General features: G+C 44.7%; 1 protein-coding gene across 1 annotated transcript in view; it reads left to right on the top strand.

Annotated features, from left to right (window-relative positions):
- LOC115326148 overlaps positions 1-21,251 on the top strand; it is an 89,143-nt gene that overhangs the window by 24,678 nt on the left and 43,214 nt on the right. Inside the window, exons 2-3 of the mRNA XM_040223575.1 lie at positions 8,997-9,075; positions 10,604-10,695. Of these exons, the coding sequence (XP_040079509.1) occupies positions 8,997-9,075; positions 10,604-10,695 (171 nt within the window). The remainder of the gene's footprint in view (positions 1-8,996; positions 9,076-10,603; positions 10,696-21,251) is intronic.

Here is a 21,251-nt window from a genome sequence, read left to right as displayed (position 1 = left end):
GATCATTATGCGTCTACGTCCCCCCCCCCCCCCCCCCCCCCCTTTTCGATGGTTATCATGTTTTCGACTTTTCGGTTAACAGCGGTGGGTTTTTAGTCGGCCAGAACGCACTACGGCCACGGGCCGTCGCGCTCTTCCCCTTCTTCTCTGTATCAATATGCAATCAAAGACCCGGGCGGAGCCACCTATTGTGCTGGTGTCGGGAACCAGTAAGTCTGACCCTTGAAATCCAGGCATGACGCAAAACCCAGAGGCGTCTCGTTAGCCCATACGTTTTTCCCCGGCGGCGGAGATTGTCGTGTACATAATAAAAAACATGATAATCATCGAATGGGAGGGGACGTAGACGCATAATGATCCGATACAAAGTTTCGCCTGATTTCTAAACGAATAATACCGGCGTCCAAGTACACCTTCATATCAAATTGTTAGACAGAATTGTAGAGAAGATTGTGTGTTTTTTGAAAAAGATTTCGGCCCACTTCTATCCGGTCCGCTTTTCTATATGATTTCGCGGATTTGTTTTGTACAGAAGAAAGAGATGTCCAAGTTTGGCTTCAAAATCGCCACTGACGCCTCAACAGACGCTGAGGTGTCAGTTCTACAGAGAGTGGAAACAACAATCCCAAGAAGATGGCCCGAAACGAAGTGCGACGTCCGACCAAAGGAGAAGTCATACTTCACTCTTCGGGACAAGCTGACGGTTGCAAATAACATCATCTACAAAGGACAGCGTCTTGTCGTCCCCGGTGAACCGCGTGACGAGATCAAGAAGAAACTTCATGCATTGCAGATGGACATGAAAAGCACACTTCAAAGAGAACGAGAGAGTGTATTCTGACCACAGATGAACTCGGAATTTAAAGACTACACACGGCATGTGAGATATGCCAGACTCACGCTCACAGACAACAAAAAGAAACCGTGAAACCCACCCAATGACAAGCCAACCATGGCAGAGAGTGGGTTCACACCTCATGGAATGCAAAGGAAAAACATTTCTTGAGATCGTGGACTACTACAGTGGATTCTTTGAAGTATAGACCAACTGCCATCGACTACATCAGCCGCGGTTATCAGGAAAATGAAAGTGAACTTTGCAAGATATGGCCGTCCATCAGCTCTTGTCAGCGACAACGGTCCTCAAATTTCGAGTAAAGAGCTGGTGAAGGTTACAAAAGAATGGGGTTTCGAACACGTGAGATCAAGACCAGACCATGCACAGCCCAACTGCATGGCTGAAGCAGCTGTAAAAACAGCGAAGATACAGCGAGCAATGATGGATGGAAGTGGCCCGTACCCAGCACTACCGAAGTATTGGAGCACAACGAGACAATAACTCAATGCCATCCCTCCCCAGCTACTGACTGGAAAAATAACCCAAAGCACTATCCTTCCCATGACCACGGGGCTACGTTCACAAATCAATTACAAGCGTCAAAAACAAGCACTGAGAAGCGAAATGGTAAAGAATTACAACGAAAAGGGGAAAGATCTACCTCCACTACACTAAGGAGACTCTGTGAGAGTCCAACCCACAGGAAAACGCACATGGGGCAAAAAGTAGTCGTGCAGAGGCCAAAGAACAGATCGTATGATGTTGAAACGAATAGAAATGTACTTCGGCGAATTAGAGCCGTCATGCAAGGTGCTATTCCCAACGTGGGGTGGTTAAGAAGAAACCGAGTTGGACACCGGCCAGGCCGAAAGCCACCACCAGGATGAAGGCCCAGCAGGAGACAGCTGTGTCGGCAAAATGTCCTCTGAAGGAAAAATCAAAGGGTCCAAGCAGCCCAAATATCCGACCAGTTCGTGAAAGCCGAGTACCAAAATACACTATTTATTCGGGTAAAGCGCGAGACACATGGACGACAGAATCGTCCGATCCGACGTCCGATCCGACAGTCCAAACGCCGCTCCGAATCGCCGTACGCGGCAGTTTGAGAAACACGCTTCCGACCTTGCCTGCGACACGACGATCCGTTCGGCTCCGCCCAGGAGGTCCAAGCACTCCAGCGGAGGTTAGCGTTCATAGATCTCTGGTCCCAGATTGACGGTTTAGTTCGCACGAGCGAAGTTAGGAGCTCGTTGTCGCTAGCGCGTGCATTCTTTGCTGGGGCCATCTTCCTCGAATGGGTCAGCGGGATTCACGCGTCCGGCTTCCCCTCGCCCGTCCCGTTATCGCGTTCGCTTCGTCCCGCCAGACCCAGTACGTCATCATGACGTTGGCGCTAGCTGTGCTGTCATTGGCTGGACGCATCCGACAATCCGTCCACCGTGCGAAACTATCTGGCGCGTTGGACGCACGTCGGATCGCCGATCCGACGTCTGAAGCGACCAAATTTTTCGGATCAGGCAGTCGTATTGCCGGATCCGACGTCGGATCGGATGGATTTTTCGCGCATGTGTCTCGCGCTTAATAGCCGCACTATTTATGAACAAGGCCCTTGTGTCTACTTTCCCGCAAGCACATATACAGCCAATCATCACGTTGCACATAAATGACATAGCAAATAACGAGATCGAGAACATGATTTTTCATACAAATCCAATCTTCAAAGATGGTATCTTCGCGCGAAGACGTTATCTCTGTCCTGTAAACAGCTGGAATCACGCTGTCGATCGTGACGATTGGCAATCCGCGTAGTCCTCTGAAAAGCGAACCCTCAGATTTTCTTCATAAACAGTGCGGCTATTACTCGAGTAAATACGGTATCTGAAGGACTATGTACCTGAAAAAAACTGATTATCCCACAATGCTAAAAAAAGGGGATGTTACATTATGCTATTGTAGGTGTTTCAGTTGGCCCCCGGGCTGCCGGTTGCAGCAGCGCGGTCAAGAAAGCCCCCGCAATAAACATGGCTGAAGAGCACACGTGTGGTCACTTGGCAGAGAAGAAGAAAACAAGGAAGAGGTTGCTCACCTTAAAAATATCCTGCGTCCTGCATTGATATGCAGCGCTTGAACTGTGGGAGTCGCTGGGCAGACACACCTGCGAGAAATTTGCGGAACGCAGCTTTAGTGCCCGTCCTTTCTACCCAAACAAAATAACAGTTGACAAAAGTTGATTTTTGTTATATTAAAATTGTTCATTTTCGAAGTACAATAAGAGACCAGGTAACGAGAACACAATGGAAGAGAGAAAGTTTCGCAGTAAACAGCGTACAATATCCTGAGTATCTTATGCTAGCGAGCGAACAATCAGCGAGGTCAAGTACATCTATAGAGTTTCCCTTCAAGATGCGAAAACAAGTGCTGCTCTTCTATTGAAGAACAGTTCATTTCTCTCTGAGAAGATGTTTTGATATGTTCAGAACATTTATTTCAAGATAAAATAAGACAAACCAAGAAAGAGACAACGCACGCAACAACGTCATACGGGGCACTGCATTTACGTCAATGCTTAAGACACGTCATGTTTGCCAGCTAATACTCGAGGTTTTTGCACCGCAGTTGTTTTTGAAATAATCATTGCTCATGTTTTTGGCGCATCACCAGAGAGTTTAAACGATGACTGTAGCACTGGGTTGAAAACGTGAACATTTAATTTTACAAATATTAAACTTTCTGCTGAACCGCCTCCAATAAAGTACATACAAAAGAAATCTAGATGGCAAGTACTACGAACTCGACGTCGAGTGCGGCCACTTTTTGTTTCAGGGGCTCTACCTTAACTCGCACAGGGTGCAGAACTCAAACCAATGGCTTGAACGAGAAACATAGGAATGAATCCTTATATAGACCCTGTGCTTAACAGTGTTACAACAGTATAACTCACAAAATGAACCGAGACGTTGGACGAGAGACCTCAAGGGTCAAGTTGTTATCTCTTTGGATAACTCTAAATAAAACAAAAACAGATTTGCCAAAATAAAACAGATGATCTGTGACTTGATCAGCACCACACGCTTTCGTCGGGTTCGTGCGCTAAGCGCGTTCAATATTTTCTCAAAGCGAATCGTCAATAGCAGGCGTCGTCCACGTTTTTCGCTGCAGCTGGCCAACTCGCCACAAAACGGGGATAGAGCGGAATGGACGGAGAAACGGCAAGAGACGGGGAGGGGGGGTCAGCTAAGAAAAATAAAGGATGAAAACTGTCATACACTCATAGTGATGTGTAACTATTTTCTTTGATACAGGCACACGTAACGTTAGATTTCTCGAGCCCATTTTTAGTAAGATTTGCGGTGCTCAATATTGCTTGCCAAGATGCGAACATTCACATTAATACTGAACTGAGAGTCGTAAAACATTATCGAAGTTTTGACGTCATTCTCAAAGCCCACGTGGGACTTCACGGTTTTCATTTTGAAGATACATATTCGCAGATATATACGTGGTGTAGCGAAATGAAGTTCACTGCGAGATTTCGTAGACTTGAAAATTTTAGTTCAGAGAAGTGAGCGGTTCGTTTTAAATATTTAGTCGTGTTTATTTGTAGCCCGAGTGTAAAATATGCAGAGGACAGAATGAAATTGTTTAGTCAGTCTGGGCCTAGCTCACTCCCGAACTTTTTCGGTCAAATCTATGAGAGGCCGAGTGTAGTATATGAGGAGCCGAGCGTGGTTTCGCCGACTCATTCGCCCTCGCGTAAGCCAGCTTCCACGCCGACGCAACGTCGCTCGCTGCTGCCGCTGTCGACTCTCGCTGCTGCTTTCTGGACGTTTGTTGTTCCTTTTTGTCTCTTGCACAAGTTCTCCGATTAAAACTTTTTTTCAGTTCAATATTTATCGTCAACCTGCAAGCGGTTTCTTTGGATGCGGTAAATATCAGAGCAATATCAAAATGCAACTGTTCTTGCTTGCCTTGATGTGTTTTATAAATTCCATCCTGTTGTTAGTTCTTCGCCTAAAAAGTATAAATATGTCGAGTAAAGAATTCAATGGCAAACAGATACTTTCGAATTCTAAACATGCGACTAAGCAACGAAACACGGCGACTATAGGAGGTTTTCCTGACAGCAAATTCGACTCCCTAGAAAAATGATGATAGTTATGGATCGGTTACCCAAGGACGCGCGCTTGAGAACACCCCACTTTGCAAAAAGGTTGGCAATTCTAAGGCGAACCATTGTCCTGGTGTTGCGGCGTTATTGCTTTAGCCGGTCAAAGCACACGCACACAGACGTCGACTGCCGTGACATTATTAGCGTCGCTTGAGTGTCTCTATTCCATCGTAGCTTTGGCATGCGGTCGGACTTAGAGTGAGACGGAGCATAGGGCTGATTGCGTATATTATTCGGGAACTACGACCGATTACGACGAATTCAGTCGAAACGAAACGCGGAAAGTCAAAACCCCCCACTACGTCACACTATACCGAGGTGTGTGTTGTGGTCGGTTTGCCTTGCTGCATACCCGACCCGCAGGAATAACACCGAGCCAACGGTTTCAACAACAAGAAACTACCTTTAATTGGACATGGACGATACAATGAAGAATATACTAATAGAAAACCAAAGAGTACTGGCGGGGCTTGTGTCCAGCCAGCCTCTGCCTGTGCGTCGCGTCTGATCCGCCTTATCAAGGCGGCGCACCCGATGTGCTTTATCAAGGCCGGCTTGATTCCGCCGCGACGCGGGAAAGTTCGCCACCTGTGCCCGCAGTCGGGCAAGTGAGCTGGGGAGTCGCCAGGGTGCCCACAGTGTACAGCGTAAAGAAAGAAATTTTCCTTCGTTTTGGTTTTTCGTAATATACTCTGTCGGAAAGCGGGTATCTCTTTGCGCTTGCCCTCAGCTTGGCGCTTACCCAACGAGTGGAATAGGCCAAGGATACGCCTGCAATCAGATGAGGGTATTGTCGGATATCCGCGAATATCCACGGAGATGCAGGGCTCTAAAAATAAGACGTAACCGAAACCGAAACCAACCTGCAACTTTACTGGTTCGTCATCTTGTTGGAGCGTCAGATGTTCTGTAACCATCAGCCCACGGGCAGCTTGAGCCTGTTTCGTCCGGCGTCAGAAGCAATCACAATGCCGTCGCGATTGTCCGTGGGAAATAATGAACTACGATTCATCAAGCTGATCTTAGTCAAACAATGACCAGAAATTGTTTTAAAATTTTCAGCACGAGATTTCAGACGATTTGCATTTCCCATTCGATGCGCCTGCATCGATTTCCGGGGAACCTTCCCCGGGGGCCCCCTTGAAGTCTTCATGTCGGCGGACTCGCAATCCGCCGACATGTATCGACCCAGATGCCACGTCGAAGAAGAATGGCATGGAAGGCTTTATTTGCTAACCAGGTGGGAACCGTTTTCCAGCACGACGCGAGCTCTAGGACTCAGTGTTCGCGTCAGACTGCTAGGCCCCACTTCCGTCGCAAAGACCTCTTGGTCGGAAACCGAGAGGGTGTCACTCTCTTGTATTCCTTCGTGGTGTTCGCACACCCCACAGCCCGTCACGGATTCCCCCCACCCTTCATCGCATGCCGCGAACAGCCTAATCCAGAACCATATTGGCAGGACCACACACGTTCACTATCACTGCAACGCACAACGCCGTGGAGTAGCTAGGGAGCGTTGTCTGCTATTGGATGCAACATTTTACGTGAGGAGCACCCCTGCTTGTTGTTGCCAGTAGAGCGACAGAAAGTGATCCGAAGGTTCACTTTCTGTCGCTCTACTGGCACTTAGAAATCGTTTTCTCTAAATAATATATGTAAGTATATATTTTTATTTTTATCCAATATTTCGTAGACAGATTCACGGGTGTATATTTGATAAGCAGTGAAAATTGTATAAAAACCAATGACCATCAATCTTTCGCCGGAGCTCCCCTTTAAGAACTTGCACATATACTAAGTCGTTCTTGGGGACATGGACAAGGCGGCTCAAATATGTAGTCGTGAAGATGCGCCTACGGCGCCTTCACGAGTGAAAGTACGGGTAAAACGTAACGGGGGAAAGTAAGCAATTATGGCGACCCCGCGACTCTAACTTCCCACAGAAAGGAAAGTATTTATTATGCAGAAATGTAAGCTCGAGGAAATTTGAGATCCTCTGAAAGAAGACTAAGACATGGTTTGAAACCGCTTAAAATCAAAACAGCCTGCAAAAACGGTCATTTTTTTTACGTAGACGAATAAGAAGATTGCTAGTTTTAGCGGGAAAACCGCTAAACTGGCAACTGGTTAGACACTCTATAACCGCCACCGGAGGGCGCCACGATACCTTCAAATCTTCGGCGTAGGAGATCAGTTGCGGCGCATTCTCTGTGCATAATTGGTTTTGTTGGTTAAAAATAAACGCTTAAGAACGATTATCGCCGTGACGATGCACTTTCGGAGCTGCTTGATTGGCTTCCTATAGGGTCGTAGCGTAGTCTGTGGTGGGACTCGAAGTGAAACGGACTACACTGCGCTGCCTGATACGGCTTTCCCTCAAGTAGAACCTTGTGTATCTTTGGCGATTACAAAAGACTTCTCCAATCTCTGCAGAGTCTGCTCCTGTAGAAAGTGCACACAGCGTAGAATATCAAGTTTTTGAGGCTCATAGGGCTCTTTAAAAAAAATACTCGAAGAACTAAGCAAGGCTTAAGAAAGAGAATTAAGCAAGTGCAAACCATCGGTAAAAGAAGGAAGAAATAAAAAATATTTTTGTACGCAGATTGTTTACTGTATTTATTCTAAGGGCGGGACAATGCCCCCCGATCCGAGTGTAAGGGCAGGGTTTAGAGGTGGAGTCTTTGTTTCCTCCCGCTTGGTTCCAAAGCTACTATTGGCGAGAAAATTCTCATGGAACCGCCCGTTGCGAGGAACACGCCCACAAAACTGGGATATAAATAAGGAAGCAAAATTTCCACAACTCAGACGAGCAATCGCCCCATCAAGTTCCTTGAAGAAAGAAAACCTTACGTAAGTTCTCTTCGAAATTGCTACACTTTTGCATTAGTTTTTGTCTCATTGCAGCGCAGTTAGAGGCCCCAGGAGTTCAATCTGTGCTCGTGAAATAGAATTCAGAAGACCGTTCGTTTAAATACCAGTCTGTTGTAGGTAGATATTTTCAGCTACGTTTTAATGCTGTTCCTTCCATTTTGGGTAATATTCGCTTCCAACAATATATATATAAAACCAATTTTGTCTCTAAATCAGTCTTGGGTAAGTTACTTTCAAAATGTAATTCGTTAAAGTTACAGTTACGTTCAGAAAAAAAGTAGCGAAGTTAGAGTAATGGAGCTTACTTTCAATGGTGTGTCTCGCAGTTGTAAGTGGCAACGGTGACAACACGACTCCATGTTTTTCTTGTATTTGCTCTGGAAAATGCCTGTGTAAAGCGTTCGTGTTCTCGGCGGTCTGGAAATCACTACGATACTACGTTCATCAGAGCCAGTATTGGATGAAATTTACGTGAGACGTGTTTTTCACTCCTCTTATTATCGAATTGTTCTTCGCTTGCCGGCGAATTGAGTAGACGTTCTGGAATTCAGATGATCGCGACGGTTTTTGCCGGTGCATGGAGGGCACCTGTGTTCTCAAGTTCGAGGTCTCCTGTAAGAAAGTTATCGCCGAATTCGGCCCCAAACGTAGCGCTGTGCTAAGGTGAACCAAGCTTAGAAACTAAGGCTGGCTGCTACACAGAAAGTCCATGCCTGTCTGGTCCCGTTCAATACAAATTGCTATTGCGATGAGCTACTGCAACGCACAACGAGGAGGAAGGGTCTACTCCTGGATACAACATTTGACGTCACAATCAATGCCGATGCTGCTCAGTGTTGCCAGAAGAGGCGCAGTTAGGGATTGGGACGCGTGAACTTCAAAATTTCTTTTGTCAAAAGAAAATAATTTTTGATGATATATTTCGCAGCCTTATCCAGGGGTAAATATTCAGTGCACGCCGAATGTTTCATAAAAACATATGACCATTAATGTTTCGCAGGAACTCTCATTTAAAAAAGCTGCCTCTACATTCCGAGAAAAAAAAAAAAAGATTGCGCTGGCGAGTTTTGCCGCTATATTTATGTTATATTTTCTCTTTTAGGAGGAGGATCCCGTTAGACTGTGATATTATATTGCAATATAATCAACATGCTCCTCGTACTTTTTGCCTTGGTGCTTATTCTACCTGCATTTCAAGGTAAGTCGTATAAAGATATAAGTGTTTAGCAATTATAACATTTTTTCTGCTTTCTTTCTAAATATACTTTGCCAGGTTTCCTTCTTCAAGAAACACCTGTGATTGGATACGACCGGTGCTCTCTGAACGTCGTTTGGTATTGCAAACAATGCCAATGAACGTCTGGTTTCTGACGAGGTTGACCAAATGGAAGTCAGTGCATTGCATGCCATTTAAAGGTGCTCTAAGGAGATTTTTCAGATCGCCTAAATATGGCGATAACTCCCTGTGCGCACTCTAAGCATCCTATAAATTCATAAATCATAAGGATGCGTGGCCAAGTTTTCTATTGGCAAAGTAATAAAAAATTGAGCACACCGAAGTTATCTCTGGCGGGGTGGAGCATTGTTCCGGCAGCAAGGACGATATGTGACCAATGAAAAGGTGACATTTCGTTGAGATTGCAAACACTGATAGTAGAAAATGTCTGTATCATTTGTAGATGATAAAACAAAATAAGTGTAGTCGCAAAATGTTAGCTTTTCGCCAAGAGAAAACATATTATAGCAATATTCGCCAAAAAAGGGGCACCATACCTTTTTTTTCTTTTTTCGCGGGAGTGATGTGTCTCGTCGTCAGCTCGCGAGCGAGTGCTCGCAGGTTTGAATCGTAGTGCGGACTGAATGGGCAACGTGGCGCGTGCATTGAAGATATCACTCCGCGATTCAGCCGGTCGGAGGTGCCAGGTCCACTGTCAGCTATTGGCTGACAGCGGTCCTGGTTTCGGAACATGCTCTTCCCATCGCCGGAGACAAACTCTTTGTGTCGCGATATTTTATTTCACTTTTAATGGGGAAATCGGACGCGTATCTTAATGATTGGGGGATTTCTAGGATGTTCACAACCAGCAGAGTGAGGTATCGCAATATTTAGGCGAATTCAGAAACTGCTTCACGTAACCTTCATCAGATGCACACAGGCTATAGTGTTGAACTGATAATCTTTCGTCTAGACATGTGTTCAAGAAATTGGAGAATCTTGACATCGCAAATGAAGTGGTCGCGACTTCCCCGGTTAATATGGTTTCGGAAGTTGTTCAGAGGGTTAAGCAATCTGTTACTCAAAATTCAGCTAATGTGTAGGGCTAAAAATAACTGATGATGATGTTTATCGATAACGTCGGATGTTTTGTGCGGATGGCCCAATTTAAAATCCCGTATTAAAATGTTTTGGTGGATAACTTAAAATTATTAATTTTACGAATAAAAATGATTGACAAAAGAACTTAATATCAAAGTTTACTTTTGCGAACTTCTCCCTACAATCTTAGAAAGCTACCAGCATTTTACGCAATGCTAAAGCAAAGGCATAGTTCATGCTATGATGCAATTAATGCAGAGGTGCAAGCGAACAAGGCAAGAATAACGATAGTAATTTCTGGAGGTCCTAGGATTATTATTAGTGCTTGCGCTTGCTCGGGTACGCGATTCTAAAACTCACAATAATCTCCTTTCTTGGCAGCACCTTCATAACATTTTTTTTTTTTCAGAGGGGTTTTTGTCTGAGGCCTATACAGGTGCTGATTGCTTCAAAGTTGTTAAGGAAGGCGGAGTTATATTCTGCATAATCGAAGGGTATTATGTAAGTATTGCGAAGAATCAAATACAAATCAGATATTTTTACATAATCCAAAGCAGGCCTAGATTTTTTTTTATAATGCAAAGAGACTTAAAAATTTAAGTTTGTTACACTAAAAACCTCTGTTTGGCATGAACACCCGTAACATTTTAGAAAACGCTCACAATGTTACGAAGTTTGTGACACACCCCGGAAACACGGGGCCACATAAGGCGAAAATACCGGGCGCCCTTTCTATGTCGACGTTTCTACAGCTGCGAGGTGGAGCGAGTAATTTGACAAGCTCGAAAGCAGCCGGTATTCAAGAGAGGAAAGCTCCTGTACCTAAAATTTATCAAGGTTTTTTTCTTTTTTTTTACCCATTTTCTTTCGTAAAAATTAGGGCTGGGCGTTGAATAAAATTTTTGCCACATTGATACTTTAGACCCATGTTGTTGTAAAAAAACTATCTCCAAACTCGGGTCTAAAAACATGCTTTTCGTGCAAGGCTCGTCAAATTATGAGGCGCTGGAGAAATGCAGCCTTCTGCGTTAAGTCCTTATTTCGAACTCTTTTTGTTCGCCTTCCGCCCATTGAAAAGCATGCGGGAAGGGCCTTAGAACGCACCTGGTATCGCTGCGCCGCAGCGTTCTTCCGCAACATAAAGTTCGTCTGCTTTCCTTGCCGTCACCATGGCAACGAACGCCGAATGAATAGAAGCATGCACGGTACCGCCGCGTGAAGCCAGCAACAGCTGACGCCATTTTACTAACGCCGTCTGCTAGCCAAAGCCGAACGCGGTGTGTCAGATCAACCGCCTCCGCCGGTGCCCCGCTAGCGAAGACGACGAAGCTGAGACACGCCGACGGCGATCTAGCAAGCAACAACACCGCGGGACGACTGCAACGGCGGCATTTATTCGGATCAAAGGCCGCCTTCACCGGTGCGCCGCTAGCAAAGACAACGAAGCTGAGGCACGCCGACGGTGAATGGGCGAGCAACAGCACTGCGGGACGACTGCAACGGCGGCATTTATTGGGATCAAAGGCGCGAAATAAGCAAGAACAATTTTTATTTGAATCATAACACGCGATATCCAAGTTGGGGACCACATACCTTTGCTGGGTCCTTCCTGTGAACTTTTTACAGAGACACGGGGTGCCGCATTCAAAACACGGCTCCGTTTGCAAAATATGGGGGCCCTGAGAAGGGCCGTTTAGACCGCTACCAGAACCTATAACTGACGTAACGAGCACTTGACGAGCGGTTGGCGCACAAGTCGTCTTTATGCACGCAGACGGGCGACGGGCTCAGCGCAGCGGATCACTCGAAGACACCGGGGCCGTCAGAATCCTCGCCCTGTCTGCGTCGGGGCTCTAGATTTTGGCGGCCGCGGCGACGAACGACTGGAATCTATCAGTGTTTCCGCGCGCCTTCTCTCTCCTCCAAAACATGAACTTTGCAAGGTGACCAGTGAAATAGTGGCTCTCGCGCCGTCCAGATGGAGGAGTTTTTGACGTGGGCCCAGGTGCAATCCACCGTATTGGTGTGCGCACCAGTGTTCGCGTCGACAAAGTGCAGCTTGTGGTTGACGGTGAGGTGCGTGAAGCGAGCGTCATCTGCAAGCTTGCGATAGCCAGCCCAACAATCGGTGATTATTCTTGTTCCAGGGCGGACCCACTTGGCTACTAGCCCTAGCAGGGTTTTAGCGTCACGGGTCTCCACGGGAACAAGAAAGTAGCACCCGCTGTCACGCTCCACACCGCCGAAAACCCACTGACCAGGCCTTAAATACCCGCGATGGTACTTTCGCCGCCCGAACATACTCTCGTCTAGCTCTACTGTCACGCCTTCGCCGCCAATCATCTCTGAATGCGTAAAAACGGCATTTACCACAACCTCCCAACAAAGGCTCGTCCAATCAGTTATTGTCTTACTTGCGACATCAGTCTCCCGCTGAATGGTGGCGCACGGTAGGTTCTGGCACCAGAGGTAGATGATCTTCATGAGTTGGGGAAGCGTCAGGTGCGATCCCTCGAAAAAGGAACCGCTCCGTACCGAGACCTCGCCCCGGCACTGAACCTTGACCGGCTTCCTCTTGGGCACCTCACGAGTCATCCACACACCGTACCCCCACGAATAACCATTCGCAGATTTAGCGCGGACTTGTAGCGTCATCGCAGCTTCGCACTCTGGGCACGCACACGAAACCAGGAGCAGGCCCATGCCCTGAAGCAAATTAATTGCTTCAAGAGGGTCTTTCATGAGGACGGCACAAGTTAAACGCCATGGCACTGTGACGCTCGCCTCTTGAAGAATAAAGCGCCGAGGGTGCTAAACAAGCTGAACTGCGCGCTTCTTTGCATTTATTATTTTTATTTGATCCGCCATTTTATACCTCGTGACACCATTCGAACAAACTGATTGGTTAATCGGTCGGGCCTTGTCATCGCGTGACAAAACAAACGCCAATCGTGTGACCAGAACGGTTGCCACGGTCGGCATCGTTACAAAGAAGAGAACAGTCGGACCCAACAACAAAATAAAATAACAAAGTGAATAAAAAAAAAAAAAAAAAGAGGGAGCCGTTTTCGGGCGGCGTGTTTTTTGATGAAAGGTGTTGCTCGCAATGGTTACTTGTTTGGTTTCTTTTTTGTTTCTTTACCCTAGAGGATGCCACGTCCCTCATTTGAAGCTGATTTGTTAATTAAATAACAAACAACTCGTTGAAACAAAGGAGGGAGGGAGTCTTGGCGTCCGAATTCTTGAAAAGAAAAGTAAGAATGCACAATATATACCGTACTGCAAGACCGCTATACTCCGCACTCGGCGAGGCCTCGTGACGCCGCCGACGGCCGTTAGGCTATTTATTTTGTTTCTTTAGACTTTTATCGCGACCACTACTCCACCGTGCCTCAGATTTTGCAGCGAAGGTCCGGCAGTTTTTAATAATTATTAGTATTGTCGTTTGAAGGGCACTCTTTTTATGCTGCTTCGTCTTCGTTCCTGACGCCATAAAAATATGGGCGTTAAAAGTTTGCCCAACGTATAAAAAAAAAGTTTAGCTCAAGGTCGGATTGGTTTATGGATACAATTAGTCCAATAATTAATTAGCCCAATTATTTATATTTCTTATTAGCATCTTTTGTGTGCATGCGTGAAATACAGCACCCAACGATAAGACATGAGAAGAACGCTGCGAGTGCTGGACCGTAGACCATTTAATGTCACCAAAATCCAGGGCCGAAAACACATGGAGGTATTAGTGCATTGTTTTAAAAGCGCTACAAAAACAAGTCGGGGACACTGAACTTCTAGACCAACTTTGAGTGCGTGAGCGTGTGATGTGTGTGTATGCCATTCTTTATTTTTAGATTGTAGGCGCGAAAAATCCACACGGACTAGGGCCTGAGTACTGCAGAGTCTAGCCCGACATCTGGGTGCTGTTACTCATTTCCTAGTCAGTGTGGATTTTTCGCGCCTATAATCTAAAAAGAAAGAATATTTTTATGGCGTCAGGAACGAAGCAGCATAGAAAGAGCGCCCTTCAAACGACAATACTAATAATTACTAAAAACTGCCGGACCTTCGCTGGAAAATCTGAGGCACGGTGGAGTAGTGGTCGCGATAAAAGTCTAAAGAAACAAAATAAATAGCCTAACGGTCGTCGGCGGCGTCATGAGGCCTCGCCGAGTGCGGAGTATAACGGTCTTGCTGTACGGTATATAGTGTGCATTCTTACTTTTCTTTTCAAGAATTCTGGCGCCCAAGACTCCCTCCGTCCTTCGTTTCAACGCGTTGTTTGTTATTGAATTAACAAATCAGTTTCAAATGAGGGACGTGGCATCCTCTAGGGTAAAGAAACAAAAAAGAAACCAAACAAGTAACCATTGCGAGCAACACCTTTCATCAAAGAACACGCCGCCCGACAACGGCTCCCTCTTTCTTTTTTTTATTCACTTTGTTACTTTATTTTGTTGTTGGGTCCGACTGTTCTCTTCTTTGTAACGATGCCGACCGTGGCAACCGTTCTGGTCATACGATTGGCGTTTGTTTTGTCACGCGATGACATGGCCCGACCGATTAACCAATCAGTTTGTTAGAATGGTGTCACAAGGTATAAAATGGCGGATCAAATAAAAATAATAAATGCAAAGAAGAGCGCAGTTCTGCTTGTTTAGCCCCCTCGGCGCTTTATTCTTCAAGAGGCGAGCGTCGCAGTGCCATGGCGTTTAACTTGTGCCGTCTTCATAAAAGACCCTCTTGAAGCAATTAATTTGCTTCAGGGCATGGGCCTGCTCCTGGTTTTTTATTTATTTATTTATTTATTTATTTATTTTACCCTCAGGGCACAAAGGCATTACAAAGGGGAGTGGGGAATAAAAGCAATAAGAATACACAAGGAACAATGAACAATATCTCAAACAACTCAAACAATAGGGAACATGAGGTTGGTAATAGAATTACAAAAAAGAGCGTGGTCAGTCATTGATGTGAGAGATGCAGGTAAGCGGTTCCAATCGTTAGAAGTTCTTGGGATAAAAGAAGCGTAATAAACGTTAGAGTGACAAAATGGTACACCAACTTTTTGACGATGATCAAGGCGTGCTGAAATAAAGTATGGGGGGATTATCATTTGGGCTTTTAGGTAAGGAACATGGTGATAGATTTTATGAAAAAGGGAGATTCGAAAAACCATGCGACGATGTGCGAGGGTCGGAAGTTATAATGTGCTTTTCATTGACGTTACGCTTGCTGTGCGGTTATAGTTGGCCAGTATAAAACGTGTAGCTCTGTTTTGAACTCCTTCAAGTGAGTTAATGAGGTAGATGGTTGAGAGATTCCAGATGGAAGCTGCATATTCGAGCTTAGGCCTAACTAGTGTTTTATAAAGAGTCAGTTTTAATGACGATGGACCTAAAGGAAAGTTACGTTTGAGAAAGCCAAGCATTCGGTTAGCGTTGTTAATCACATAGTTAATATGAAGTTTCCAGGAAAGGTCGTCACTTAAGATCACACCTAGGTACTTGTAGGAGGTCACAAGTTCCAGGGGTATGTTGTGAATGTTATAAGCGGTAGTAAATTTAACTTTGCGGGCTATGCGCATGATTTTACATTTGTTAATGTTAAGCTCCATTGACCAGAGTTTGCACCATCTAAATATGGAGTCGAGGTCATGTTGTAGTTTTTGCGAGTCCGAGTCATTAGTTATTACACGATAAATAGCACAATCATCAGCAAAGAGTTTAATTGAAGAGGAAACCATCTCATGCAAGTCATTAATATAGATCAAGAAAAGTAGAGGCCCCAAAACTGATCCTTGGGGCACGCCGGAAGCGACGGGTGCGGAGGAGGAGTTCATGCCGTTACATGTTACAAATTGCGAGCGATTTGTTAAAAATGATACCAACCAGTTAAACACGTTAGAATCAATGTTGAGTTTACTTAATTTATGTAATAAAAGTATATGCGATACCTTGTCGAACGCCTTGGCAAAATCTAAGAATATGCAGTCCACCTGAGATCCCTGATCAAATGCTGAATGAAAATCGTTAGTGATAGACAGTAGCTGTGTCTCACAGGACAATGATTTCCTAAAGCCATGTTGATTTGGGGAAAAAAATGAATTGGACTCTAGGAAGTTAACAAGTTGTGTATAAATTATATGTTCTAGAACTTTACAGGGAACACTGGTTAGCGAGATGGGCCTATAGTTGATAGGAAAGTGCTTATCACCAGATTTATGTAGAGGAATAACTTTACCAATTTTCCAGTCGCAAGGTACCAATGATGTGTCAAGTGATTGCTGAAAAAGATGGGCGAGAATAACAGAGGAGTACTGATTTGTAGCTTTAAGAAATTTCGAGTTAATTTCGTCAACACCAGTTGCCGATGACAGCTTTAGGCCGTTTAGAAGGCTCAGAACACCATCGGGGCTGATTATGATAGGGTCCATCAGTGGAAAAGGATCAACATTATAGCTTGGGTTCACATTGCTTAGGGTGCTAGAAAAGGATTTAATGAACACTTCCTGGAACATTGTGGCACATAAGGATTCATCGATCAAAGTTTCGTCAGGTGCTTTCAATAAAATAGATGAAGGCTTATCTCGATGGGACAACACATTCCAGAACTGACGCGGGTTATTTTTTAACATGGAAGGTAGTAAGGTGAAGAAGAAGTTGAACTTAGCAGACTGTACAGCATTCTTGTAGCACTGAGCAGCACTGAAATAATTTTGCCAGCGAACTGGGCAGGATGTCAGTCTCGCAGCTCTAAATAGACGCTTCTTTTTGTTTGACAATCTCAGGAGCACCCTGTTGAACCACGGATAATTAGAGTTTACAATTATGGTTTTCAAAGGTATGTATTTCTCAGTGAGCGAAATCACCTTTTCCTTAAAGCGCGTCCAGTTGGATTCAACAGAGCATTCTGAGAAGTTACCCAAAAAAGTATCTAAAAAACTGCATAATTCAAGATTAATGGCATCATAATTAGCTTTGCTGTAGTCCCGAATGACTTTTCTTTTGTTTTTAACACAAATATTAGGAACACTCAAAGTAAAATGCAATAACAGATGGTCACTGAGGCCAGGTAGGTATGCGATTGGACCAACCAGGTTGGGCATCGTAGTCAAAACAAGATCCAAAATGTTTGAAGTAGTGGCAGTTATTCTAGTTGGGCTATGAACTAGCTGAGTATGATGAAAATTAGAAAGCACACTTAAAAACTTCGCACAGTCTGCTGAAAATGGGTCAGAGTTGGGATCCCCCGGACCCCAAACAATGTTAGGGTAATTAAAATCACCTATCAAAAGCAAGGGCGTGTTAGGAAAACGGATTGTAATTACATTCAATGCATCGTGTAGTTTATCAGCAACATCAGAGATATGAGGGTGGACGATAACAGCATCCCAATATATATTTCTTATGTTGAACGTTAATACACACCCAAATTATTTCTAAGGAACTGTTTATATTAACAAGAAATGATGGTATACTCTTAATGACCCCAATTAGTACGCCTCCACCTGTTCGCAACTCTCTGTCCTGCCGAAAGGTAGCGAATTGTTTTTGTCCTAAGAATAATTCGGTATCTCTGATTCTTGCCGAGAGCCACGTCTCGGTTAGCACAATAATGTTAGCATCGCAAGAGTCAATTGCAGAGCATAAATCATCACGTTTATTTAATAAGCTTCGTATATTTGTAGAAAGAATATATAAGTTTGACAAAGAATGCAAGTGGTCACTACCCCTCTGCAATTGTTAAGTAGAAACGGAGGCGCCTTCTGTTGCAGTAACAGTTGTGCCACGGCGTGGACCACTGTTGGAGGCATGTGGACGAAACAGCTCGGTGACGGTTCCTGATTCACGGTCATAGACGTAACACTTTTCATTCAAATATAATTTGTTGTAGTTAAGCTTAAACGTAGTTCCATGCGATTTCCCGAACTCAATTAGCTTCCTTCGTGCCAAACGAGTCGAAAAGGAAAAATCCTCGCTTATACCGATATTCATCAATTTCAGTTTTGCCTTTAAAACCAGGGCTTGCTCTTTTAATTTAAAAGAAGCAAATTTGACGATTATTGGCCTGCATTTATTGACAGCATACTGACCGAGCCTGTGAGCGCGCACAATGTCCAGTGACAAGTTAGTTTCACCATCAAAGCAGTCAGATAGAGCCTTGCTTATCTTTTGTTCGGCTTGTGCCCATGTTTCCGTGCCGCTATCAGCAATTCCATAAAAAAGAGTGTTGTTTCGCCTTGATCTATCTTCTAAGTCATCTAACCGATCAAGCAGGGCACTATTTGTTTTCTTCTGCTCTCCGATTTCCTGTCGCAAGCCTTGTATCTCCTGTTCAAAGACGCCTGTCTTTATCTCGACGGATGCGAGTCTTGCACCGATGTTTGTAACCTTCTCTTCGATAGCCCTTTGACTTTGTTTAATTTCATCAACGGAGTTAATTAGCGCTGTTTGACCAGCCTCAAACCCCTGTGACCGAGAATTGAGTTCAGTTAGTAATTGAAACATCTGTGCGAACTGGTGAGCTTGCTCCACGGTCATGGGACCCGGGTTCAATTCAACATCCCCGCAGCAAAGCAGTGATCCAAAGGTGACAACACACGTTTCAATACAATCTAATAGCGAAGACAGACGTTTTGGGCAGGGCAGCAGCAGCAGAAAGCGGTCGTCGGACCGGTAACAGTGACTGTTGTCAAATAAGGGACGTACCTGCACAAAGACGAAAGACACTCTGGTAAGCATGTTGCTCGTCGTGCTGCTGCCGACCTACTCTAAAAAAAAAAGGTGTCAAGGGAGAGTAAGTGCCCTAACTTACTCTCCTTTAACTCTATCTGCATGGAAGTTACTCTTTCCCGACCGCTTCTTTCGATGATACTCTAACTTAACCCTCCCTCGACCTCGAGAGTAACTGTAACGAGAGTTAGTTTCTCCTCGCGATATCACGGGCTGTCGATAGATGGCGCCGCTATGGGTTCGGCGCAAGTTCGACGCTGTTCGGCGCAGGTATTTTTTCGTTTTCTCGCGGAAACCTTTTTTTTCCTATCCGCTTTTCTTTTTTTTCTTCTTCTTTTTTCTTTTTTTTTTTTTTTCGGGGGGGGGGGGGGGGGAGATGGGCAAGGATGTTTTAATAAATGAGTTGGTACAGCCTGCCTTGACGGGTTTATATTTCAGTATTTATTAACTTAATTATTACCTGCGGCAGGAAGATCATTGGAGCGGTGGACACTCCTTTATCCAAGCAATAGGCAATTAATGCTTTTGCTACACAGATATATTAAACAATAAACATATAGATCAGTGTGTAAACGGGTGTATGAGCGGATGCTGACCCGCGTGTGCGATTATGTTTCGTTACATAAGTGCCTAGGGTTGTTATGTAGCCCAGGGATGTTTTTGGGGCATTGTTATATTTTTGGGGGGTCGTTTCAAGTTACTGCTGAGCCCGACCTCACTGATCGTAGGAACAGGTATATGTATAAAAAAAGTATTTTTTCCACATTCGCATTAAAAGCAAGCAAAGAGGAAAACCTCCCTCCGCGACAGAAGAGGTCGGCTTCGCGCGGTCTATTGCATACGCCACGTGACGACCATTTCATAAAGCGTCGCCCTAAACACGGCGTTCGTTTCGAAGCCATGTATAGGTTCAAAAAACCTATACATGGCGGCAAGCCAGGTTTATGGTACGTGACACTAGGGGCTCCCTTATTTTCACCGCCGTGGAGAAAATAAACGACGGAGCCGGAGCGTTTGGAAAAGTTGTTAGCGATGATTTCCAAACTTGTTATGCGGTCTTTGTTTTGAGTCATTAAATAAACTTGGCTTGACTACTACCTTTTTTTTCAATATTTACATTTTACTTTCCGAAGCGCGGGAGTCGATCAGTCTTCTGCTCTGTTCAAGAAAAGCTCTGGGGGGTTAAACCTTTAACTCTGCACAGTTGGCTACATCCTTTAACTGTTTTAACCTCGCTCTCCGAAGCTCCCTTGACAGGATGGTTTTCGATATAAGGGAACATTCAAGATCGCTGCTCTTTTCCGCTGTTCATCAAACAGTTCCTAATGTACAGCGGAAGCACCGTGTAGCATTCCGGATATCGATATTTGTGGTACGGATCTCACTGGCTTTAAATATATATACATTAGTGTGTATTACAGAAGTCTTATTTCGCTGCCCAACAGAGCCACATTTAAACTGCCATTGACGGGTTCACCTTACGTTCAGTTCGTTCTACACAGCAAGCGATAGCTCAATTATTTTGGGAAGAACGTAGACTGCTCTTTGTCGCCCTACGATATGTTAAAAAGTATGCTAAGCTTCTTAGGTTCGATGCCCCCGAGGTACGAAACACGGACGACAGAAGCTCAGTTAAAATGAATGAGCGAAAATGTCTGTTCTGTAAGTAGTGGTAGCTTCCTCCATCTAGCATGGCCTTTGAAAAAGCCTGTGTCTAGAGTGCCGTGGTACTCTTGCCAAGCGTTCAAGTGCCCACGTCCGATGGCACTCTAAGCACGCATTGGAGTGCCGTCCGAATGCCCTAAATGGGCTGTACAGAAGACGTGGGTCAGCGCGTCCCGAGAAGCAGAGCCTGCCGCATCCGTGAGCTAAAGAAATCCGATTCACAAAAAATTTTTCACCATCGAAGTGCTTCGGAAGTAAGGGAAGTGTCGCAAGCGGAAATTTAGAGGACCCAGAGGAAATTAGAGAGTAAATAAATTTAGAGGAATTTAGAGGACCCAGAGGAAATTAGAGAGTAAATAAATTTAGAGGAATTTAGATGATAAATAAATCTGTATTTTAGAGACAGCCAAATTTACTTATAAGCTTGGTCTTGGTACCAATCCTGCCAGCTGAAAGTCATGATGTGGAAAGATTGTGAACTTTAATTTGGTCTCCTGTGTTTGTTAGTTACCGAATCGACAACAAACCAGCACCGACCAACCAGCTCTTTTACGACGCAAATATTTTCACGAAAAAACTTTAAAAAAAACTTTGAAAAAACAAAACAAATAAACACAAAAAAGATAGTGTGGGGCATGCTGCGGACACTAAAGTTCGTTA

Source organism: Ixodes scapularis, unplaced genomic scaffold, assembly GCF_016920785.2.
Source record: "Ixodes scapularis isolate PalLabHiFi unplaced genomic scaffold, ASM1692078v2 ptg000312l_1___fragment_3__unscaffolded, whole genome shotgun sequence".
NCBI classification, from domain to species: Eukaryota; Metazoa; Arthropoda; class Arachnida; order Ixodida; family Ixodidae; genus Ixodes; species Ixodes scapularis.
This window is presented reverse-complemented; position numbering and strand designations above follow the sequence as displayed.